This window comes from Pseudonaja textilis, chromosome 1 (genome assembly GCF_049901715.1).
Source record: "Pseudonaja textilis isolate UNSWEBS1 chromosome 1, rPseTex1.2, whole genome shotgun sequence".
Lineage (NCBI taxonomy): Eukaryota > Metazoa > Chordata > Lepidosauria > Squamata > Elapidae > Pseudonaja > Pseudonaja textilis.
In genome coordinates this window covers 193,285,491-193,306,197 of record NC_141990.1, presented here as the reverse complement: position 1 = coordinate 193,306,197, position 20,707 = coordinate 193,285,491, and the positions used below count along the sequence as shown (strand labels likewise).

The 20,707-nt window shown below is 36.3% G+C and overlaps 1 protein-coding gene across 7 annotated transcripts in view; it reads left to right on the top strand.

The window, feature by feature from the left end:
- Nucleotides 1-20,707, top strand: part of SLC4A10 (solute carrier family 4 member 10) — a 171,441-nt gene that overhangs the window by 123,768 nt on the left and 26,966 nt on the right. For all 7 annotated transcript variants that reach the window (XM_087920080.1, XM_087920082.1, XM_087920077.1 and 4 more), the window contains 8 exons: nt 3,983-4,140; nt 5,141-5,228; nt 5,485-5,631; nt 6,574-6,674; nt 8,156-8,330; nt 8,486-8,619; nt 9,782-10,027; nt 19,917-20,022. In XM_087920080.1, coding sequence (XP_087776206.1) covers nt 3,983-4,140; nt 5,141-5,228; nt 5,485-5,631; nt 6,574-6,674; nt 8,156-8,330; nt 8,486-8,619; nt 9,782-10,027; nt 19,917-20,022 — 1,155 coding nt within the window. The remainder of the gene's footprint in view (nt 1-3,982; nt 4,141-5,140; nt 5,229-5,484; nt 5,632-6,573; nt 6,675-8,155; nt 8,331-8,485; nt 8,620-9,781; nt 10,028-19,916; nt 20,023-20,707) is intronic.

Sequence of the window (20,707 nt, the reverse complement as noted above, 5' to 3'; positions counted from 1 at the left end):
AATATAAAGATAGATTGGTACATGCAAATTCAGGCAAGATATCAGAAGGACAAAGAACAATTTGGTTTCTGCATGGAAAAGCATCAATTAGATAAAATTCTACAAGAAATGGAAAAGAAAATGATTTCAAGAATATATAACTTTCTACTAGATTTTAAAATGGAAGAGGAGGAGGTCAAAGAGATGATGGTGGTATGGGAGAAAAATGTTGGCCACAATATAGACCTGGAAAATTGGGAGAGAATGTGGGGATCAAATTACAAACTAATTACATCCACAGCATACAAGAAAAATCAATACAAAATGTTCTACAGATGGCGCCTTCCTCCCGCTAGATTGGCAAAAATGTTAAACTCAAACCCAAATTGTTGGAAATGTGGAAAAGAAAAAGGCACTTATCCACCTGGTGGATATGCCAGGAAGTGAAAAAATATTGGAATACAATTAGACAATGGATAGAAGAAATCACAAATCAGAAAACTGAATTTAATCCAGAAACTTTTTTATTAGGTATAATAACACAGATCATACCTCCAATTTATGGATTGTCAAGATCGATGTCATTTGCTGGCCAATTACTTCTAGATGTGGTGAACAACGTGTTGCAAATTAATTGATTTTTTTTAAAGTTAAAAACTGCCAGGGGGCATCGCAGAGTGCATTAGGTGACCTCTAGTGTTTCATTGGACGATTTCTTTGATGGCAACAATTGACTAACCCAGTTGGAATTGGGCAGAATACTTGCTTTGAAAACTCCCAGCCCTTTGGGTTTATTTGGTTTGAGCAGATGCCCTGAGCCACGTTGATGATCAGTGGAGATGAGAGTGAGGATGAGAGGAAGGGCAGTTTATCTGTGAACATACGCATGCCACTAAAAAATCTTGGCTTGGCTTCCTCCTTGCTGCATTGTATGAGGGCTCAATTACAATCCTGCCATCAAAAGTAACTCAAATCCTTCCAAGCATGTGCATATGCTTTCTCCCATCTGTGAAGTAGTCCTTCCTTAAAAGAATTGTTCCATTTCAAGCAATCAGTGATCATTCCTCAGTACCGGATAAATATGTAGATTTAAATTATTATTCCATAAGAAATATGTAAATAAGATGGCAAAGCAGTGAAAAAAGAACGCTGGGTTCAATTTTTGGAGATGTTAAAAGTTTTGAGAATGATTTCATAACACAGACAACGCCGTGGCGCTTAAATTCTGTCCATGTGCCAGAGCCATTTGCAAGAAAACAACTTTGTAAACACTATTGAAGACACACTGCACACTGCTACTGACAGATGGCTGGGAGATAGACATTAAAATGGTCACTTTAACAGTTTATATTGGATTTGGTCACTGTTTTTGTGTTTAGATTGGTAATGGGAAAGCAAATGGGAGAAAAATGCAGTAATTTGAAATTCTCGGAATATGAAGCTGTGATATCAATTTGAACATGTTGTTTTGTGAATTACTCTTCATAACATTTAGAAAGGTATTATGGAGAGAACACAAATAAAATATGGTTGTGAACACCAGACAGTTAACATAAAGTAAATGACACAAATCAAAGAGGAAAAAAAAAAGAATGCTTTTCAATAATTTGACGAACAGAATAGCAAATCGGAACCATTTCTTCATGTGGATCTTTGCATTGTCGGTTTCAAAGATCACCCTAAAAGCTTGTTGGAAAGATTGTGCATGATCACAGATGGTGTTTCACCCTGAAATCTTGTGTGATATGGGGAAAAGGACAGTAAAATCTTGTAAGATTTTGAAGCAAAAGCGCCAAAATTTGTAAGATTTGGCAGTTTTCTGAGATTTAGCCCATTAAATGTTTTATTTGATTTATCAAGGCTACTTATAATATCCTCAGTCATTTGGGGCTAATAACAACAACAACAACAATAATAATAAATTATATAATTATAGTATCATTGCATATGTTACAATAATTTCTAATAATTTGAGAGAAATTCTAGTTTAAGCACAGGATTTTAAAAAAAAAGATTTTGTGGTTGTAGAATGTTATTTTCATGATTGTGGACTACAATAAAATCACTGTATCAAGTGAGTACACAGGCTGTATCATAACTATGCCCACATAAAGGAAGGACCAGGAAGAGAGAGAGAGCTTTTGCTATAATCCTATTGATTCCTTATTTTTGTATTTGCCTAAGCACAATACCTGTTTTGACATTCCCAGCATTAGCTGAACCTTTCTTTTTATTTCTCTCCGTGGTATTATTTAGTTAATCTTTGGCACAGCAGGAATTTGAATACAGTTAGTAACAAATTGCTTTACTGTAAGGCTGCACTCTCTTTGCATGTATAGAATTCCTCCTTACTTTCTCAAAAAGCTAACATGACCCCTTTCAACCCCAGCCCACAGAGTTATGGAATTGCTTTTCTGGTTTATTGTTCTTGCATTAAATAATGCTCCCAAGTTTTCTCACATTGGATTTTGGGGCAACAGGAAGTTCAGTGCAATTAGTAGGTAACTGTTCTCTTTCTTTCTTTCTGTTTACAAATCCTTGTTTTCTCAGAAAGCTATTACAACCTTGATTCCAAAATAATGGTTTCTGGAGAGAGAAAGATTAGAAGTCTTTCAACTGGTTGCTTACCATCTTTGCAAGTACCTTGGCCAACATAATCTAATGAGAGATCCATTATGCTTAATCCTAACAGCGTAACATAATAAAGCAGTGAAGGCTTCCAGTGGATTTCCCCCCCCCCCCCCATGCTTAGGCATCCTACTGAGGAATTTTTTTCCCCTCAGAATGAGGCATTGTAGGTAACGTAATGAAAAATGTTTTGTTACAGTAGCAGCAAGCACAATTTAAAGTATTAAAGTTTAACAATGCAAGTATGATGTGTTGAACTTTTAACAGTATTGTTGGTTTTGTGACAAGGAGCACCTGAGCAAGCTCTGTGTTGAGCCATCGGCTCTTAACAGGAGTGTTTCCCAACCTTGACAACTCCGACTCCCAGAATTCCCCAGCCACATGTCATTGATAAAAATTATGTGGAGTGGAAATCCATGGAAGTTGTCTAGAAACACTAATCTAATGCCTTATTCTGTAAATGGAAAACTTCATTGGGTATTTTATGTAGAGCAGCAATTGCCAGTCGTGTTGCATTTTACAGACAACAGGAATCGCTGTTGAGGCCTGGGCACAGCCATGATAATCATGGAGCAATAATTGTGGCCCTGTGAGCAGTAGGTGGGGACACTGAGTGTATCTTTCTTGATTCCCATGGAAATGAATGACGAGGTTACAGTGTGAGCCACTTGGCTCATTCTTGGTCATCGCAGAACTGCCACATTGAAGCATCTTCCATATAATAAAATGTGCTATTTTTCTTTAGCAATAATAAAAACATTGTGAATTTTGTAAAGCAAAACCACAATCTCATTTTTATTCATGAATTTACTTAAACTTTTAAATGGAAGTAAAAATAAAAGTGCTACTTTTGTCAGCAAGCATGAATGATTCTAATTTTTTTTTAAATGATCAAAACTTGGTCCTATTGGAATGAATCATGTTGAACAAATTCATTAACTCATTGGTTGAAGATTAGTTGGATCGGAATTCACATTCTCAAGCTGCCCTTTCAGGAGCTGTAGAATCAGCATCCCTAAATAGACTTTTCACAATACCAAAAACATTAGCCTTTTATAAGGTATCAGTATAACTAAAATAACATTTGCAGACAGTAGATTATATTTAGAACACAAATATGAGCATTAATTGTTCAATTAACTGCCAGGTCTTATAAACCTATAATTAAAGTTTTTATTGATTGATATCTCCAATTAATTTATCAGAGTTTGTACCTGCACTAATACATGTTTATGCTAACTTATTCTGTGGTTAGTGATCCATGATGTATCAATGTGTCAGTGAAATGAAATGCTAGAAATCTTCACATCTGTTAGGTTCTCTCATTCCCCCTCCCATCCTTCTTTTTCTTGTATGGCTTTTTTTTAATGATCAGGTTGACCTGCATTTCATGAAAAAAATCCCTCCTGGAGCTGAAGCTTCAAACATTTTGGTTGGTGAGCTTGAATTCTTGGACCGTGCTGTAGTCGCTTTTGTTAGACTGTCTCCTGCTATGTTGCTTTCAGGATTGACAGAAGTTCCAATCCCATCAAGGTAATTTACAACTATTATAAGAAAGAAATGTAATTATTCCAGCTTGATTTAAATTCTGCAGCTCACAGATAAAAAGAATAAGGGCCAGCCAGGGAATAAGGAAGACTGCTCTGAATAATATTAAGGATTATATATTTCTACAGAGCATCATTTGTGAAGACCACCTTACCCCCCAAATAGAGCAATATCTTTGATGCTATACTTACAACAGCTGTAGCCAAAATGTGTTCCATCCATCCATGAGATAAGAAGTAATTGAAAACCAATGTCATTGAGTACTGTATGATGTATGCACAATTTTACTTTGAAGGTTAAGTTGCCTCAAACATTATATAAGGTAGGGTTAGGGTTATTTAATGTCCTGCAATAAAGACAGAAGAAGGTCTAAATTTCATAGACTATCCTCTTCCTCTTTTTCCTTTTAAAAATTTAAATCCATATGTGAAAATTCTATGAGAGTTTGAAAAATTCCATTTAAATTTGAGAGAAAAATGGGTTTTGTATTCATGATTAACAGGAAATCAATGTTTATAGAAAGCTGGGAAGAAGTTCATGAGCCTAAATAGAATATAATAAGCATTTAACTATTCTAAAAAATGGTAAGACAACTGCCCAAATAGAAATGATTCTCACTTCATTTTGTGTAACATTAGGTTTTGGTAGAGTTACTGTTTAATAATACATTAGGAAACTATTTGTATGCGTATAATTCTGTTTAGTTTTGAGAAATACATGAGTCCAAAACTTTCTAGGTGAGAAGGAAATAATTCCAATTACCTCATCACCAGGGAAAGTGTTTATAATTTTCTTAAAAAATAACATATTCTTGGGTTTTTTAAAAAATTGGTATATCAATGTTTAAAAGAAATTATTTCCCAACTTATAAAATACAAGTTCAAGAGTGGTTAAAACTAAGACTAAGTTTTTTCTAACTTGTATTTGTTCGGATACTAGAATTATGTAAAATTAACTGAATATTTTTGTGTTCCATTTTTCATAGATTTTTATTTATTCTTCTGGGACCCTTAGGAAAAGGTCAACAGTACCATGAGATTGGCAGGTCAATTGGAACATTAATGACGGATGAGGTACTTATCCATTCACAGGGATTGATTAAGCCTATTGAAAAGTTACCTATTTTAAAGTGCTTTGTATGAAGATTTATTGTATCACCATGCTCTTCTAAAATAACTAGCAGTTTCTTAATTCAATGTTTTGAATCACAGTGAACAATACTGAAAATGAGCAGGAAAATTATTTTTATAATTTGCTGAGAAACAACTGTGTTTGGATTTTCCCCCCCTTAGAAAGAAAATTTCATGGAGTTCCTTCTTTCTTTCATAGGTGTTTCATGATGTTGCATATAAAGCTAAGGACCGCAGTGACTTACTCGCTGGAATTGATGAGTTTCTTGATCAAGTGACAGTTCTCCCACCAGGAGAATGGGACCCAACCATTCGTATAGAACCTCCCAAAAATGTTCCTTCTCAGGTATTTCTGTTTTACATTTCTGTTTTACATTTTTAACATTTTTACATTTCTGTCTTTTACATTTATATTCCCCATTTCTTCCAGTTGTGATGCAATTACATAAGATATCATCAGTGCTCTACAATGTTTACCTCTCCTATAGATCATTGGCATCTCAAATATTTTTTCCATGATTTTTCAGAGATATATTACCATCAACATTGCTTGACTAAATTCATAAAGATTCTGTTCTATTCTATTCTATTCTACTCTACTCTACTCTACTCTACTCTATTCTATTCTATTCTATTCTATTCTATTCTATTCTATTCTATTCTATTCTACTCCATTCCATTCCATTCCATTCCATTCCATTCCATTCCATTCCATTCCATTCCATTCTTCAGCTTGTATGAGTCAGTGAAAGTCTGAGCATGATTTTGTCATTGTATATTTTTTATTATAAATAAATTTTACCAGGTAGATATAGAAAGAGAGTCGAGAAGGAGGTATGATAGTAGCACACATGTGGCAGTAATATGTCCTTGTGCCATAATAATAAGCCAGCAGGAATATGCTCTTTCTCTTGACTTGGATTTCATTGTACTTGAAAGTCTCAGCAATGGAATAGATGTGGTGGACACGGCATCCCACAAACCTACAAGAGAAAGATAGCTGAATAGTTTTTAATCTCTAGTGCTGAAGCCTCGCAGGATGTTATTAACTGATGAGAAGGCTCTTATTGTTGCACTTTTCCAGACGCTCCTCTCAGATTGTGCTTGGCATCTCCAGATGCTAGAAGTCCTGTTAAATAAGTTAATTCGGTGACTTTCATTTGTGAAAGGTGCCCACCAAAGGAAGCTAGACATGATATTTCTAACTTACCCTGACAGTTTCTTTTCAGTCCACAATTTGGAATGGAAAACAAATTCAAAACAGACACATCCATTTTTTTTCATTTAGGAGAAACGTAAAATTCCAGGTGTACCAAATGGAACTGCTGCTCATGGAGACCCAGAGCCACTTGGAGGACATTCGGGGCCAGAATTACAACGTACTGGAAAGTTAGTACTAAAATTGTATTTTCATATTATCCATACATATGTAAATGTTCACCCATAAACACACATACAAAGACATGTAAGGATCTTTTAAAAAAATATAATCTGGCACCTACCTGAAGGTCAATAGGTGTTATGATAAATATAACACCTCATCATTATATATAAATGATGGTTACAATGAAAAGGGTGTCCCATTTATTTAAAACCAATACTTATGTAAATGTACTTCCTTTATTAAAATGGATTGGGTTCGCCTGCAAATATATCTATCCCTTGCAAACAGTTAATAAATTGGTATGCATATCATCTAACACATTAAAAATAGCCATGCAATAAACAAAGTCATGACAGCCTCTATGCTTTAAATGGCAAATTCCAATTCCATATTTCCTTGTAAAGTGCAGGTATAGGTCTTTTGTATGGAGAAACCCAGTCCATTTAATGAAGGAAGGAAGGAAGGTTAACTTTCTGTATTAAATGTATAATTTTGCTTGCATTGTTTCAAATACTGTTAGGCAGATTATACTGTAGCTGTCTTATGTTGTTAAGGAAAAACCAGTATAATTTTTTAAAAAAATACTGACCTTTTCACTTTAGAAAGTTGTTATCATTGTTCAAACTTTGTTCAATTGTAAAATACTGAAATTCAGTATGTACATACATTTTTAACAAGTTAAGAAACATTCAAATCATAGCTGTCATCCTGTGGATGCTTACTAGGAAGTATACATAGGAATAGAGATAGTTGAAACATTATATAATATTGTTATAACAATGTTCCAATGATTTTAAGTTCATAGGAAATTGTTCATCTCAGCTAATGCTGAAAACATGAAGCTGACCATTTTGGCTTTCTCTTAAGCAAAGCCACTGAATTTTCTGCTTGAAGCATCAGTTCAGCATATTCTCTTTTGGGCCTAGCAGCAACTTTGAAGATTTCTGCATGCCATTGGGCTGTGTTTGTATATGAACAGGAAGTCCTCTTGTCAGGTTTGCTGCCAAAAGGAAGTGGCCACAGTTCTGCTTTCTCTAATATCTCAGTGGCAGTAACCCAGAGGTGGTATTCAGCAGGTTCTGACCAGTTCTGGAGAACCGGTAGTAGAAATATTGAGTAGTTCAGAGAACTGGCAAATACCACTTCTGACTGGAGATTTTACAGTATCCTTCCCCTGCCACGCCCACCAAGCCATGCCCACAGAATCGGGAGTAAAAAAAATGTGAATCCCACCACTGCAGTAACCTATTGCCAAAAAGGATTTTTCAGTATCTAATGCTGATGTTAGAGAACCAGTTTCATGTAATGGTTAAGCATCAGGGTAGAAACGAGAAGATAGTGATCTGGAAACTTCTTGGCAATTTCATACCTTATTTTAAATAGCACATTAAATGTTAGTGTAACTATAAGTTTCTGCTTAATACAAAATAATAACGATAATCACCATCACATTTTAGTAACATTCATTCTTTTTCACTCTCTTTAGGCTCTTTGGGGGCTTGGTTTTAGATATCAAGAGGAAAGTGCCATTCTTTTTGAGTGACTTCACCGATGCATTCAGCTTGCAGTGTCTAGCATCTTTTCTATTTCTCTATTGTGCTTGTATGTCTCCTGTTATCACATTTGGCGGCTTGCTGGGAGAAGCAACAGACGGTCGTATAGTATGTGTTGCAATTGGATTTTTAGCCTTACTCTATCTATTTGTCCCTATCCCTATCCTAATAAATAAAATGATCTGGGTGGCATTTTCTAAGGATCAGTTCCCAAGTCACAGCTGTAACTTTTCAATTTTTCTTTTTTCTTTTTTTATACACAGAGTGCAATAGAATCTCTGTTTGGTGCATCGATGACTGGCATAGCTTACTCATTGTTTGGTGGGCAACCTCTTACCATATTGGGTAGCACAGGACCAGTTTTGGTGTTTGAAAAGATATTATTCAAATTTTGCAAGTAAGTGCTCTGTGTTCCTCCTTTTTGAGTTTTACCATTTCTACCTTCAATTGAACAAGCCTCGTAGAAAGACTCAAAAAAGTTGTGCTATGTTTTTTGATATGTTTAACCTCATTTTTAAAAGACAAGTGATCAGGGATGATGGGATTTTTAAGTACCATCTTAAAAATTCCTGAGTGTCTTTGAGCTTCTATCAATGAAATAGCATTAAGAGTGGTTAATTTAAGGCCAAAGTACTGCAGTTTGGACAGACAAGGGAAAAAACAAGATGGCAGCATCCTTGAACTGTGGTGGCACAGCGGTTAGAATGCAGGATTGTAGGCTAACTCTGCTCACATCGCCAGGCATTCAATTCCTTCAATCCTGGCTGGTTCAAGATTGATTCAGCTTTCCATCCTTCCGAGGTCAGTAAAAGGAGGACCCAGATTATTGGAGGAAATATGCTGATTCTGTAAACTGCTTAGAGAGGGAAGTAAAGCACTATATAAGCAGTATAGTCTTCGTGCTATTGCTATCCTTAAAAAGTTATATTCCCTGGCCAATATAGAGTGACCCCTAGAGTTATTTGCCTACATTGATATTTTATGCCCAAACTCTTCTATATATGGAACTATGCCTAATTAAGTATTTGTTTTAGTTTATATATTTGGATATCATTGTTCTTTAAAATGGATTCCAGGTGTTTCTCCTGGGTGAGGTGAACCTGCGAAGTACAAGACCTTGAATCACAACATAACATAGCATTGTATTTATGTATTTGTTGACTCACATATGTAGCTCCCCTCCTATTTGCAGAATATGTCAACAATATAACATCTATCAGAATTTAAAATAAAACCAAAGATAAAAACAAGAGAATAAAATCCAGTAGTAAAATCCTGGACTCTTCAAGAGCAGAATGGAAGCCTTTTTATTTTTTAAGATTTGCAAGCAAATCTAGGAGTTTGCCTTCAAGGTAGCCCCCAACTAGAAGCCAGAAAAACCAGCCATATTACTGAAATATGTTTTATGGCTTAGCATTGGCAAAAGACAATAAGTAGTTATAGCCTTTGCAATGCTTTCCCAAAAAGCTCTTTTGAAGAATAATTAATTGTGTAGAGACCACATGGAATTCCCAAGTGTATTTGACCACCGCAGTAATATTTTTTAAATCTATTAATAGGGAATACGGACTATCTTACCTTTCTCTGAGAGCGAGCATTGGTTTATGGACTGCAATTCTGTGTATCATTCTTGTTGCGACTGATGCAAGTTCTTTGGTGTGCTATATCACTCGGTTTACGGAAGAAGCTTTTGCATCTCTCATCTGCATCATATTCATTTATGAGGCCTTAGAAAAGCTCTATCATCTCAGAGAAACATATCCAATCAACATGCATAATAACTTGGAACTTCTAACACAATACTCGTAAGTAAGATTTTCTCCATTAATTATTACGGATATTATTTGAGAGTTTCTGCTATGAGAATTAGGGAGGAAATGCCCAGGAGGAAGAGAAAATTGCTATTTCTTGCTCAGGTTTGACGCCCTGTTCATGAATATCTTGTTGATGAACTTGTCAAGACCATCAAGATCACATTGATATCTGTTGTTTGTCAATACTTTAATTAGATTTTAAAATAAATGGGACATAGAAGAAGGCTTTCTATGATATGGACTCCTCTCCCCTTTTGTTATTATCATACTTATTAATTTTGGAAGTTGCATTATATACTGTTCCTATACTGTTTTTTTTCCTATAAAGGAAATCATTACAAGTTTCAAAGAAGGGTAACCTGATGTTTTCCAAAAAGAAAATTTATTTCATGAATGTTAGCTTTAAAGCAGTAACTAATAGATATGGTAGGATGGGGGTTGGTTTTATTTATTTATTTAGAGAAATGTCTGTTAGGCCAAAATTCTCCTTTTCAGATAAGAGCTACTGTACCCCCCTCTTCATAGGAGTGGGGTAAGCCATAAAATTTCAACAACTCAGATATTCTGCAACGTAAAAACTTCAATAAAACCATTCTGAATCATATAAAATGTTCACCTAACCCTAAATTAATTATACTTAATTCTCTTTGAATTAAATGAAATAACCAACTCATTTAGTAGAACTAAGTTTATGCTAGCTTAGTCTTTATCTTAGTCTTAATGCTAAAAATCGGACTAGTTTGTGGTTAAATTATGTGGTTGCATGGGTTTCCTCTGAAAATAATCTAGATGCTACAGATAGTGTAGAATGCTGTGAAGTACTGCAGGGATAACTTTTATCGGATACCATATAGCAATGGCCCCCAACCTTTTGGGCCCCAGGGACCGGTTCCGTGGGGAGAGGTTTTTCTATGGACGAGAGGGGGCATGGTTTTGTGTGCTGCCTGCATCATATGGATGGGGCTTCACTTATTTGTGTGGCCTGGTTTCTGGCATGCTGCAGACCGGTCCTGTCCATGGGCCTGGGATTGGGGACCCCCTACCATATAGGATCTGTCCTGGCTGCCTATATGTATGCTAACGGTTGGGTTTTTAAGATTTTAGAAATGACATTTCAGAGGCCCTTGATACTTGAAAGAGGGCTTTCCCCAATACATACATCAAGATATTCAGGACAGGGCATCCTCAGCACCCTAGCTAAGAAAGGGGCATTGTGAGAGAAAGCTCTAGGACATGAGTCGCCAACCTTTTGGACCTCAGGGACCACTACATTCATAATTTTAAATCCTGTGGACCCCAATATGAATTTTTAAAAAAGATAAATAGTATTTAGTGTAATATAAAAAATGCAGATAATTTTTCTGCGGACCATGGACCGCTGCTCTAGATGGCCTTCTTTGTCATGATTTCTGTCAGCCCAACTATGTAGACCAGGCTAAGAAATCAACTCCTTAAAAGACTAAAGCTATTATTATTAAGATTGGCTGTGATAATGTCACCTTATAAATCTAGTTGTGCTATTATCTCCTTCCCTTTCTCATACTCTTGTGTATTAATGAGATGTCTTTTGAACCATGTGAGAAAGTTATTTTGTGGGCTTAATATATGGTTTTCCCCTCGTCATCTTGGTAACAGAGTTCATCTATTTCTATCAAGGTTATCTTCCTCTCTACAGCTTTGGAAAACTGTTTCCCCAACTATAACATTGTTTGGGGTTTGATGCCAAGGAAAGACTGGCTTTTTACTTTTACACTAAAATTTCACAACTGCAACCCACTATGTTGTATTTTGTCTTATACATGTTGGTGGGATATCAAGCTGTAATAGTAATTATCTGTGAGGAAAATAATCAAGTGCTCTACCATTTAAAATAAATTGCATTCAGATGCAACTGATAGAGAATGAAAATGTTCATACTGTCAGAATCCCATTGAATTGGGCTGAATGGTTGAAGGGAGCTGAGCCATAAAACATAGCAGAGGTAGAAAGTTACTGAACTACAACTCCCATAGTTCCTTCACATTGACTATGCTGGATAAACTTGATAAAAGTTAAAATTTAAAGCACCTTGTAGACGCTAGATTACCGATTCCATTTTGGCGAAAGAGAAGATGCAAAAATGAACAAATGGCAATGGGAATAGTGAGGAAGCAGCAAGATAATGAGCAGGATCCAGTGGTTGATTTGATAATATGCTTATCTACAATTTTGTAGTGAAGTTTGCCTCAGTGTTCTGAAAGTTGGGCAGTTCTTTGTTTTTCATGTAGGTGCTTATACTGAAATTCTTTCTAGAATGGTTAATTATATGATCAAATATTTCTAAAGAAATCAAATAGGCATTAGTAAGCAATGTATGAGTCTGCTTATAAGTTGGTACAGTAATAAATTCTGAAAGACCTGTTCAGTTTCTAAATCTATCTCAGTCTCTCACTTGTCAGAGATGGCAAATGAAATTCTCTGTCATGTTTTTTTGCTAGCCAGTATCATTAATAAAGTAAACACACACATGCTCATTTTGTCTTTTTCCATTTCTTTAGCTCAATACATATTTAAAAGCTCTTTCACATTACAAATAACGACCTCCCAAACACGTTATCTATGGACTTTGTCACTGGCCAAACATATCACTTTACTGATGGATAGCTGATGGATAATATAAAGACACCATATGTTTCCCGAAGCTGAATAACTAACCATATGGTTGTAATTCTCTGGGTACTTACTGAAAGCAGTACAATGAATGTCAATAAATTTTATTTCTTAGTGTGTGTGTGTGTGTGTGTGTGTGTGTGTGTGTGTGTGTGTATATATAAATAATAGGTATATTTATGTAGAGATTCTTGTGGGAAAATAAATTAAAGGGTTAAAGGTATATATCAAGTTTATACTACTCTATAACAGTTCTTTGTTTTTTATGAATAGTTGTGTAAAATCTGTCCTTTGTACAAGAATGCCTCATGTGGGTGTCTGTATGTATCTGTGTCTGTGTGTATCTCTGTGTCATACTTTATTACTGGGTATAAAAATAGGCCTTCCTTTTGAATGTTGAATTATACCTTTACATTTACCTCATAATGGATTCCACTATAAATACTTACTTACAAGTGAATCTATAAGTGGAACTTACTGCACTATATGCCATATTTTCCTATTATTATTAAAGGGTTTTTAGACTGCAGTGTTATAACTGGCCTTTTGATAACCACACACACATATTTTTTTTAGGGTCTAATGGCCACAGCAGTAAAGTTGGCAGGGTTTTTTGGCAACGGAAGTTTTGTTTTTCACGGTTTCATGATCCATAGTTTTATACTGGAATGAAATCCTTGAGAATAGCAATGGTGACTTGCAAGAGTGGGCTTCAAAAATTTTACAAACTGGTTCTCTGCCCGGTTGCTGGGTGGGCGTGGCCAGGGTGGGCGTGGCCTAGTCAGCCTCCTGCATCACAGTGGGGGTGGCATTTTTGCCCTCTCCGGTCTCTGGAGGTTTTCCTCAAGCCTCCGGGAGGGTGGAAAGCGGCCTCATCGGGCTCTGGAGGCTCTCTGGAAGCTGGAAATGGGCTTCTCGAACTTCCAGGAGGCCCGTTTTTTGCCCTCCCCAAGCCTCTGCACATGCCCTGCACTTACCTGCATCCAAAATGGGCTGCATGGGGGTTCCTGGGAGGGGAGGGGCAGGATGGGCAGAGCCAGCCAGGAGAGGGGTTTGGGAGTTCTCCAAACTGGGTAGAATATTAACTAGAGGGTCTCCCGAACCCCTGCGAACCCCACCCCACCCCCTGGTTGCATTGAACTGTTGGATATCTACCTTCGCTGAGAAGCCCCACCCCCACTTTTTTGCTGTGTGCTCTGTAAGTGCTGATAGGGTCTACGTGGAAAAAAAATGGAGACAAGTGTTCCAAATAAAGTGTGAATGTTTAATTCTTTTTTTTTAAAAAAAGAATAGATTTTTGAAATCATTTTTTAAATGCTACCAGTTTTTTTAAAATCATGTGTTACCCTGTGAAGTAGTCCAGAAAAGAAGCACAACCAAGAGTACAAACTCTATTTTTTTATTGTAAGGTTCCATTAATAGAATCTTGTGATGCTGAATGCATTTCTCCTCTTTCCTTTTACCAGGCTGGGGCCCTTCTGAAATCTTTCCCACCCCACACCACTTTCTATAGGCTGAGACATCTTTGCCTGCCAGTTGTCTGGTCTGCAGCTCTTCCTCCTGTCTCCTAAGTTTATCTGCCTCGATGTTCCCTAGATACTATTCAAAAATCGATTCACTAATTTTATCTTTACATCGGCAGTTCTATTCTGTACTTCAAAAGAGATGAATGGATGTTTCCTAACAAAAAAAGAAAAACTAATTCTTTACCAGACGTCCCTTGATTATTAACAGATTATACTGAATAATTTCAAAGAGCTTTGGCATGGTGATATGCATATGACAATCTGTCCATGGCATATATTTAAGAATTGGGAGCATAATATCCCCCTGTGAAAGTTGTTTAAGGTGCCAAGTTCATGTCATTCTGATGTATAACTGAGCTAGATTCTTTCAACTAAAGGATGCTGGTATTACTTATCTGTTTGTTTGTTTGTTTGCTTGTTTTAATTTTGGGGTTAAGTCATATTATATTTAAAACCTGTAAACCCAAACTACCTTTGAATCCTAAATACGAATGAGGGGACTTAGCAACGGTGTTTGTGTGTTGGCCTCATAACCATCAGCTCTCTATGGGTAGGCTCCATTGTAAGGCTTTAGCTTCTCAGGCACTAGGTACTGAGACTTGTACATACTCACATTTGACTAAGCATCTTTGGAACATTAGTGAAAAGGAAACACGAGTACGTTCTTTTATCTGATGGGGAATTTTGGTCAGTGGTGCCTGACTGGGCAGAGGAGCCTGATAAGCATACATCTGTATCTGTATATGGCTGCTTCCTTAATGAAGCCAAATGCACAATCTCAAAAACATAGTCAGCAGGCAAACTGATGTGGGAGGGATCTGGGCTCCATCCATCATGCTTCTGCTAACTCTTCTTACACTCATTGGACAATCTTATACTTTGCAGTCATCAATAAACATGAAGCATTGCATAATGATTGTAATTAAGATAAATTACACTCAATCTAACCAATTATATGCCCTTACTATGGGTTGGTAGCTGATATCAAATGACAGTGAAGAGACTGTTTCCTTCCTTCCTTCCTTCCTTCCTTCCTTCCTTCCTTCCTTCCTTCCTTCCTTCCTTCCTTGCTTCCTATAGTAGTTCCTTTTCAAGCTTGTCTGTAAACATTGATGTAGGAAAGTCTCCATGAAGTCTCTATTGCAGGACTGATAAAAGCTAATTTTTTAAGAGAAGGAGAGAGAGGCCAACAGTGAGCTTCTCCCATATACAGCAGCAATGAGGTATTGAAATCTTATGGACAGCAGCTCATATTTAAACTTTTTACTCTGTATCAAATAAAACAATAGAAAAACAACAAAAAGAGTCTTAGAAGAATACTGTACATTATTCACACACACAGACATATAAACAGATGCACACCCATATGCTAACATATGTACACATGTAGTTAAATACACTGTATGTACATTGATAGAGAATTCAGTCTCCAAGTGCTGGTACTTTTGTCAGACAATGTGTATGTTCACACATATGAATACACTTATACACCGTCACTCTTCAGTGGGGGAGGGGATTTAGAACCACTCAGGCATTCCTGAGGTTGTTCAGTGGGTGTGGAATGATTGACAGAGGAGGAGATAGAATGGAGTCCCTGATACTCTCTGAACTTGATTGGTTGCTTACAGACTGATGATGTTACCTACTCTGGTAATGAAACATCTGCAAGCAAATAACAAGCTTAAAGAGCACTAAGGATTCCATAGTTCCATCCTGAACTACAAATACTCTTTTCTGTTTGGAACAGAGAATTTGGAAAACCTGCATCTCTTTTAATCAATTGCTCCAATTTCTAGTTTTAGCTGCCCAAGTCAAAAAATACTTTCTAGATCTGAAGATAACATTTGTATGTGTGCATATCTCCTTCTCCCTCTCCCTCCTTCCCTCCCTCCCTCCTTCTCTCTCTCTCTGTGTACACACACACACACACACATTTATATTATATGTCAAAGTTTTGGATAGAAAAGCTCATTGTCTGCTTTAGATGGTTTTTCCCTTCATTTAAAAAAAAAAACAATGTGTAAAATAATCTCCCTCCTTGGATCCACAGTTGCTTTGGAGTTTCTTTTTAAATGCTTGGATACCTACATGACATCTTCTGTAGATCTTTCATTTAGCTTCATAATTCATTTTTGACATGAATGAATTTTAACAGCAGCTGGGAAACAGGCAAAGTATATTGCAGTATGACAAGGTGGAGTATTCTTGCGTGTCCTGATAAAACTGATCCAACCTCTTTTGCACTACTATTTGTTTCCCATAGTAGGGGGCAAATTATTATTTTTATTTTCCACAATCCCAGAGGTGCTTGTTCAAAAGGCAACTGGACTTTGTTTCCACAGTATAGTTGCATATCATTCCAAATGGAATGACAAAAATAAAATCTCTGTTTTGTTCCTGAAACATGATAAAAACTTCGATGGGGCTTGAAGTTGCAAATAGAATTACCCCACTGTATGATCTTGTTTGTTTTCCAGCCAAATCCCTTATTTTATAATCCCTTCTTCCTGTTTATCCCTAACCTTTTCATTTAGTTTTGCTACAAATCCCCAGATGACAATCATGAAAATTGATATTAGCAACTCTTATCAAGCTTAATAACAGAACAGAGGCCTTTTATGCCCAGGTTCAATCCCCAGTTGGTATTAAAAAATAAAATAAAGATTAATATTCTGAGAGAAAGGTTTCTCTGCTTGAGGTAATCTGCTGAAAGCCAGAAGGAACAACATAGTGCTGGGTGAATTAATATTATTTATATTAATATTACAAATTATGGCTTAACGGGGCAGGATCCAAGTTCTAGAGCCGGGGGGCAACTTGAAATGTTGAGAATGTGTGGCACTCCTGCAGAGTACGGGTAGTCCTCAACTTAAAAACTGTTCATTTAGTGACCATTCGAAGTTGCAACCGCACTGAAAACGGTAACATACAACCATTTTTCACACTTATGACCATGGCAGCATTCCTGTGGTTCCATGATCAAATTTTGGATCTTTGGCAACTGGCATGTATTTATGATTGTTACAGTGTGATGTGATCACCTTTTGCGATCAACTGATGAGCAGAGTCAATAGGTAAGCCAGATTACTGGCTGATGTGTTACTAATTTAACAACTGCCATGATTCACCTAACAACTATGACAAGAAAGGTCGCAAAATGGAGCATAATTTAGCAACTGTCTTGCTTAGCAACAGAAATTTTAGGCCTCAATTGTGGCCATAAGGATGACCTGTATCTGCTGAGCCCAATAAAGAAGAATATGTGTAGCTCGGGGTGGAAATGAAAGGTCCTTGGTGCTCTCTGAGCTTGATGGTTTCCTTACAGATGGTTTATTATCCAGACTAGGTAACATCACCAGACGGAGAGTATTTACAGAATAGGAGTTCTGCTGGGTTTAACACCTATTTATCAGAATGCTACTTATCCTACAATAATGCCAAAATGATGGTACGCACCCCCGTTATGCAAGTGTTACCATTATAAACTGAAATCTCACAATCCGATACAAATATTGAAGTCAGGACATTTGTGTAATGACATTGAACACATGTCATCATGTGCTCTCCTCAACAGGCATCTTTGTTTCTCTTTGTAGTCTGGTTCCTGCTTATTTTAATCCATTTTTCTGCCCAGTTGGATCAATTTCAACCAAGTTCTGGGTTGAAGTGACAATTATTCTTGAAAAAGAAAGGTGTTCCCAGAAATAAAGGTTTCTCCAGACCAAGTTATCTTTCATTCCAACAGTTTTAATGAGAAAAGTCAAGGGAAGGAAGTCTGGTAGATACTAAATGGATTTTTTTAAGCACAGTGGTGACTCTGGGTGCCATATGGCCACACCAGGCTTTGTATGATGCTTAAATCCAGCTAGCAATTTCAAAACTACTGTTTATACATAAGCATTGATTTGTGCACCATAGCAAATTATACTTAATGCTCCATTTGAGTCTAACAGCTATGTTGAGGAAGATGAGACAGAGAGAATTGCTCGGGCATTACTCGGAGGCTTGTTATGTCTAATTGTGCCGTTTTAAGTGTTCTTTAGTTTCAGTCATTTCGTTCAAAATATCAGCCAAGAATATTTCACATGATGGGAACACAGAGAGTCAGAAGCATCCTCCCTGCACAGGATAGGCAATCTTTATTTGGATTAGATGACCCTGAAGTTAGCCATATCCCAAGCCATAAAGTATTTTATGGATCTTCACCAGCATTTTGAATTGAGTACAGAAATCAATTGGTAACCAAATTCATGTAAGTGAGTTCATTTAATGAATCAGGAAATACAATGGCTTCTAATCAAAAGTTTATGAAATTTCAGGAACCATTTAATCATGCAACCAATGGCTAGAAAATATTTTCAATCTCTGATGATTTTTTGATTGGTAAATAGGACAGAATGGCAATGTCACCAGCAGCCAATACCTGCATTATACTTACAATCTTATGCTTACGCTTCATGTATGCTTTGGAACAATTGGGAGTTCATGGAGTAATTGGGAGTTCATAGGCATACATAATGACTTCCCAAGGTTTCTTCAAGAGATGAGACAAACCAAAGAATTAGGTAAAAGTTGATTGAGAAGGAGTCCCCACAATTACTTTTCTTGCAGTTCTTCTGACTGATGTGATACACACCATTCCTTGGATAATGGTACAATCCAATTGTATCCACTTAGAATGCTGGTTTAGTCCTGGAATGCGATCAACCTACAGATTTACTTTTGGTAATAAACCTGAAAGATATGAATTTATGAATTATTGTTAGGAGATTATATTTGTACAATTGGAGCCTTATCATCTGATTCATAAATCTGTGAATAGATATTGCAAAGCTTTCAGTCAGCTGTAACTAAAGCAAAGTAAATTATTACAAAATACAACATCCAATTAATTTTTACTGTAGGAAATTGATAAAAAGATACAGGAACAGAATATTTTTCATCTATTATTCCTTTGCATCCTTTTCTTGAGAATAATTCACACTGAATGATTGTAAAGTAATTATTGTAATGATATAAAGGATTTCAATGATACGAAGTTAGGAATTCCGACATAATTGCAATGCAGAGAGCTGTTAGTGAATGAAGAAGGGTTATGTATTTGTGCTCTTTTTAAACGTGTGAATGTGGACCATGATTTTAACAAAAATGATTCACAACAGTTATATATTCTCTCATGTTTTTCAGAGAACCTTTCTAGTGATGCAGTCCTCCTCAATTAACACTGTAGTGAAGTGCATTTCTGAACAGAATAAAATTTTGTTCTGCTGAGAACCTAGTTTTGTAGATTCATCATCTTCCTTCAAAGTGGAGCATTGACAATTGTCAATTGAATTGAATACTTTATTTGGCCAAGTGTGATTAGACATACAATAATAAGGATAAATAAAGGATAAATAATAAAAACAATTGGACTGAGGCAGAGATTGCATTTTATAGAGGGCTTTTACAAATGAATCACCAGGCCACTTTTGGAATATACTATGAAAACAAGCATCCTATGTAACATTTAATAAACGTTAACACAGGAGTACTTCAATTCCATTGCTGCATTGCTGGAACTGGAAAATTATGTCTGGTATCATTCAGGGCTGATTAACCAACTTTAATTTATATGTGATTGTTCCAGACAATTTATAAAGTGATGGCGAATTAAATTATTCATTTCTGATTGAGTTAACACCAACCATCGATTTGTTTTTCAGATGCAGCTGTGTGGAACCAGATAACCCAAGCAATACTACCTTACAATATTGGCAGTCAAAGAACATGTCCTCATTTGCAATACCTTGGGCAAATCTTACTGTGACTGTAAGTATGTCACCAAATCTTATCATGAATTCAATCAAAGTGTACCTATGGAATATATCTGGGTAGTATACAGAGGCTAATGTCAGGCTGTTCTCCCCAGTCTGTAAACTAGTTACAGTATTAATACTTACTCATTCATTCAGTATAGATCTCTCATTGCTATACAACTGAGCATCCAAGATGATTAGCCAAAAATAAAACATAAAGGGCATAAAAAGTCTCAAAACATGAATTATGATTTATGCTAAAATTAGTTAACAAATCGAATCCTGGAAAATAAGATGTGCCTTGACTATTCTTTTAAAAGTGTTCACAATGAAGGGAAGGAAGATAAGGCACCAGATATGCCTGATAATCAGTTCTGAGGACAGATAATAGGGATCTACTCTAGGAAATGTGGCTTTGTGTATTTCATTGTACTCCCTGAAAAAAGCAGATTCTGATCTCAAGTAAAAGAACTTACTTCCATCAAATTGTTGAACTGGGGGGTGGAGGTCCTTTTGAAATCTGCCCTTAGTTCCACATTTCATTCCGTTTTGAAAAATTCCTTGCCATCCATATAGGATTTTCTGTAGGCCATAAGATAGTAGGGAAGTCATAAACACAAACTCTTTTTTTTACCAACATGTTGAATGCGAATCAATATGACGTTTTTTTTTATTATGGTCGATAACCAGGAGACCTG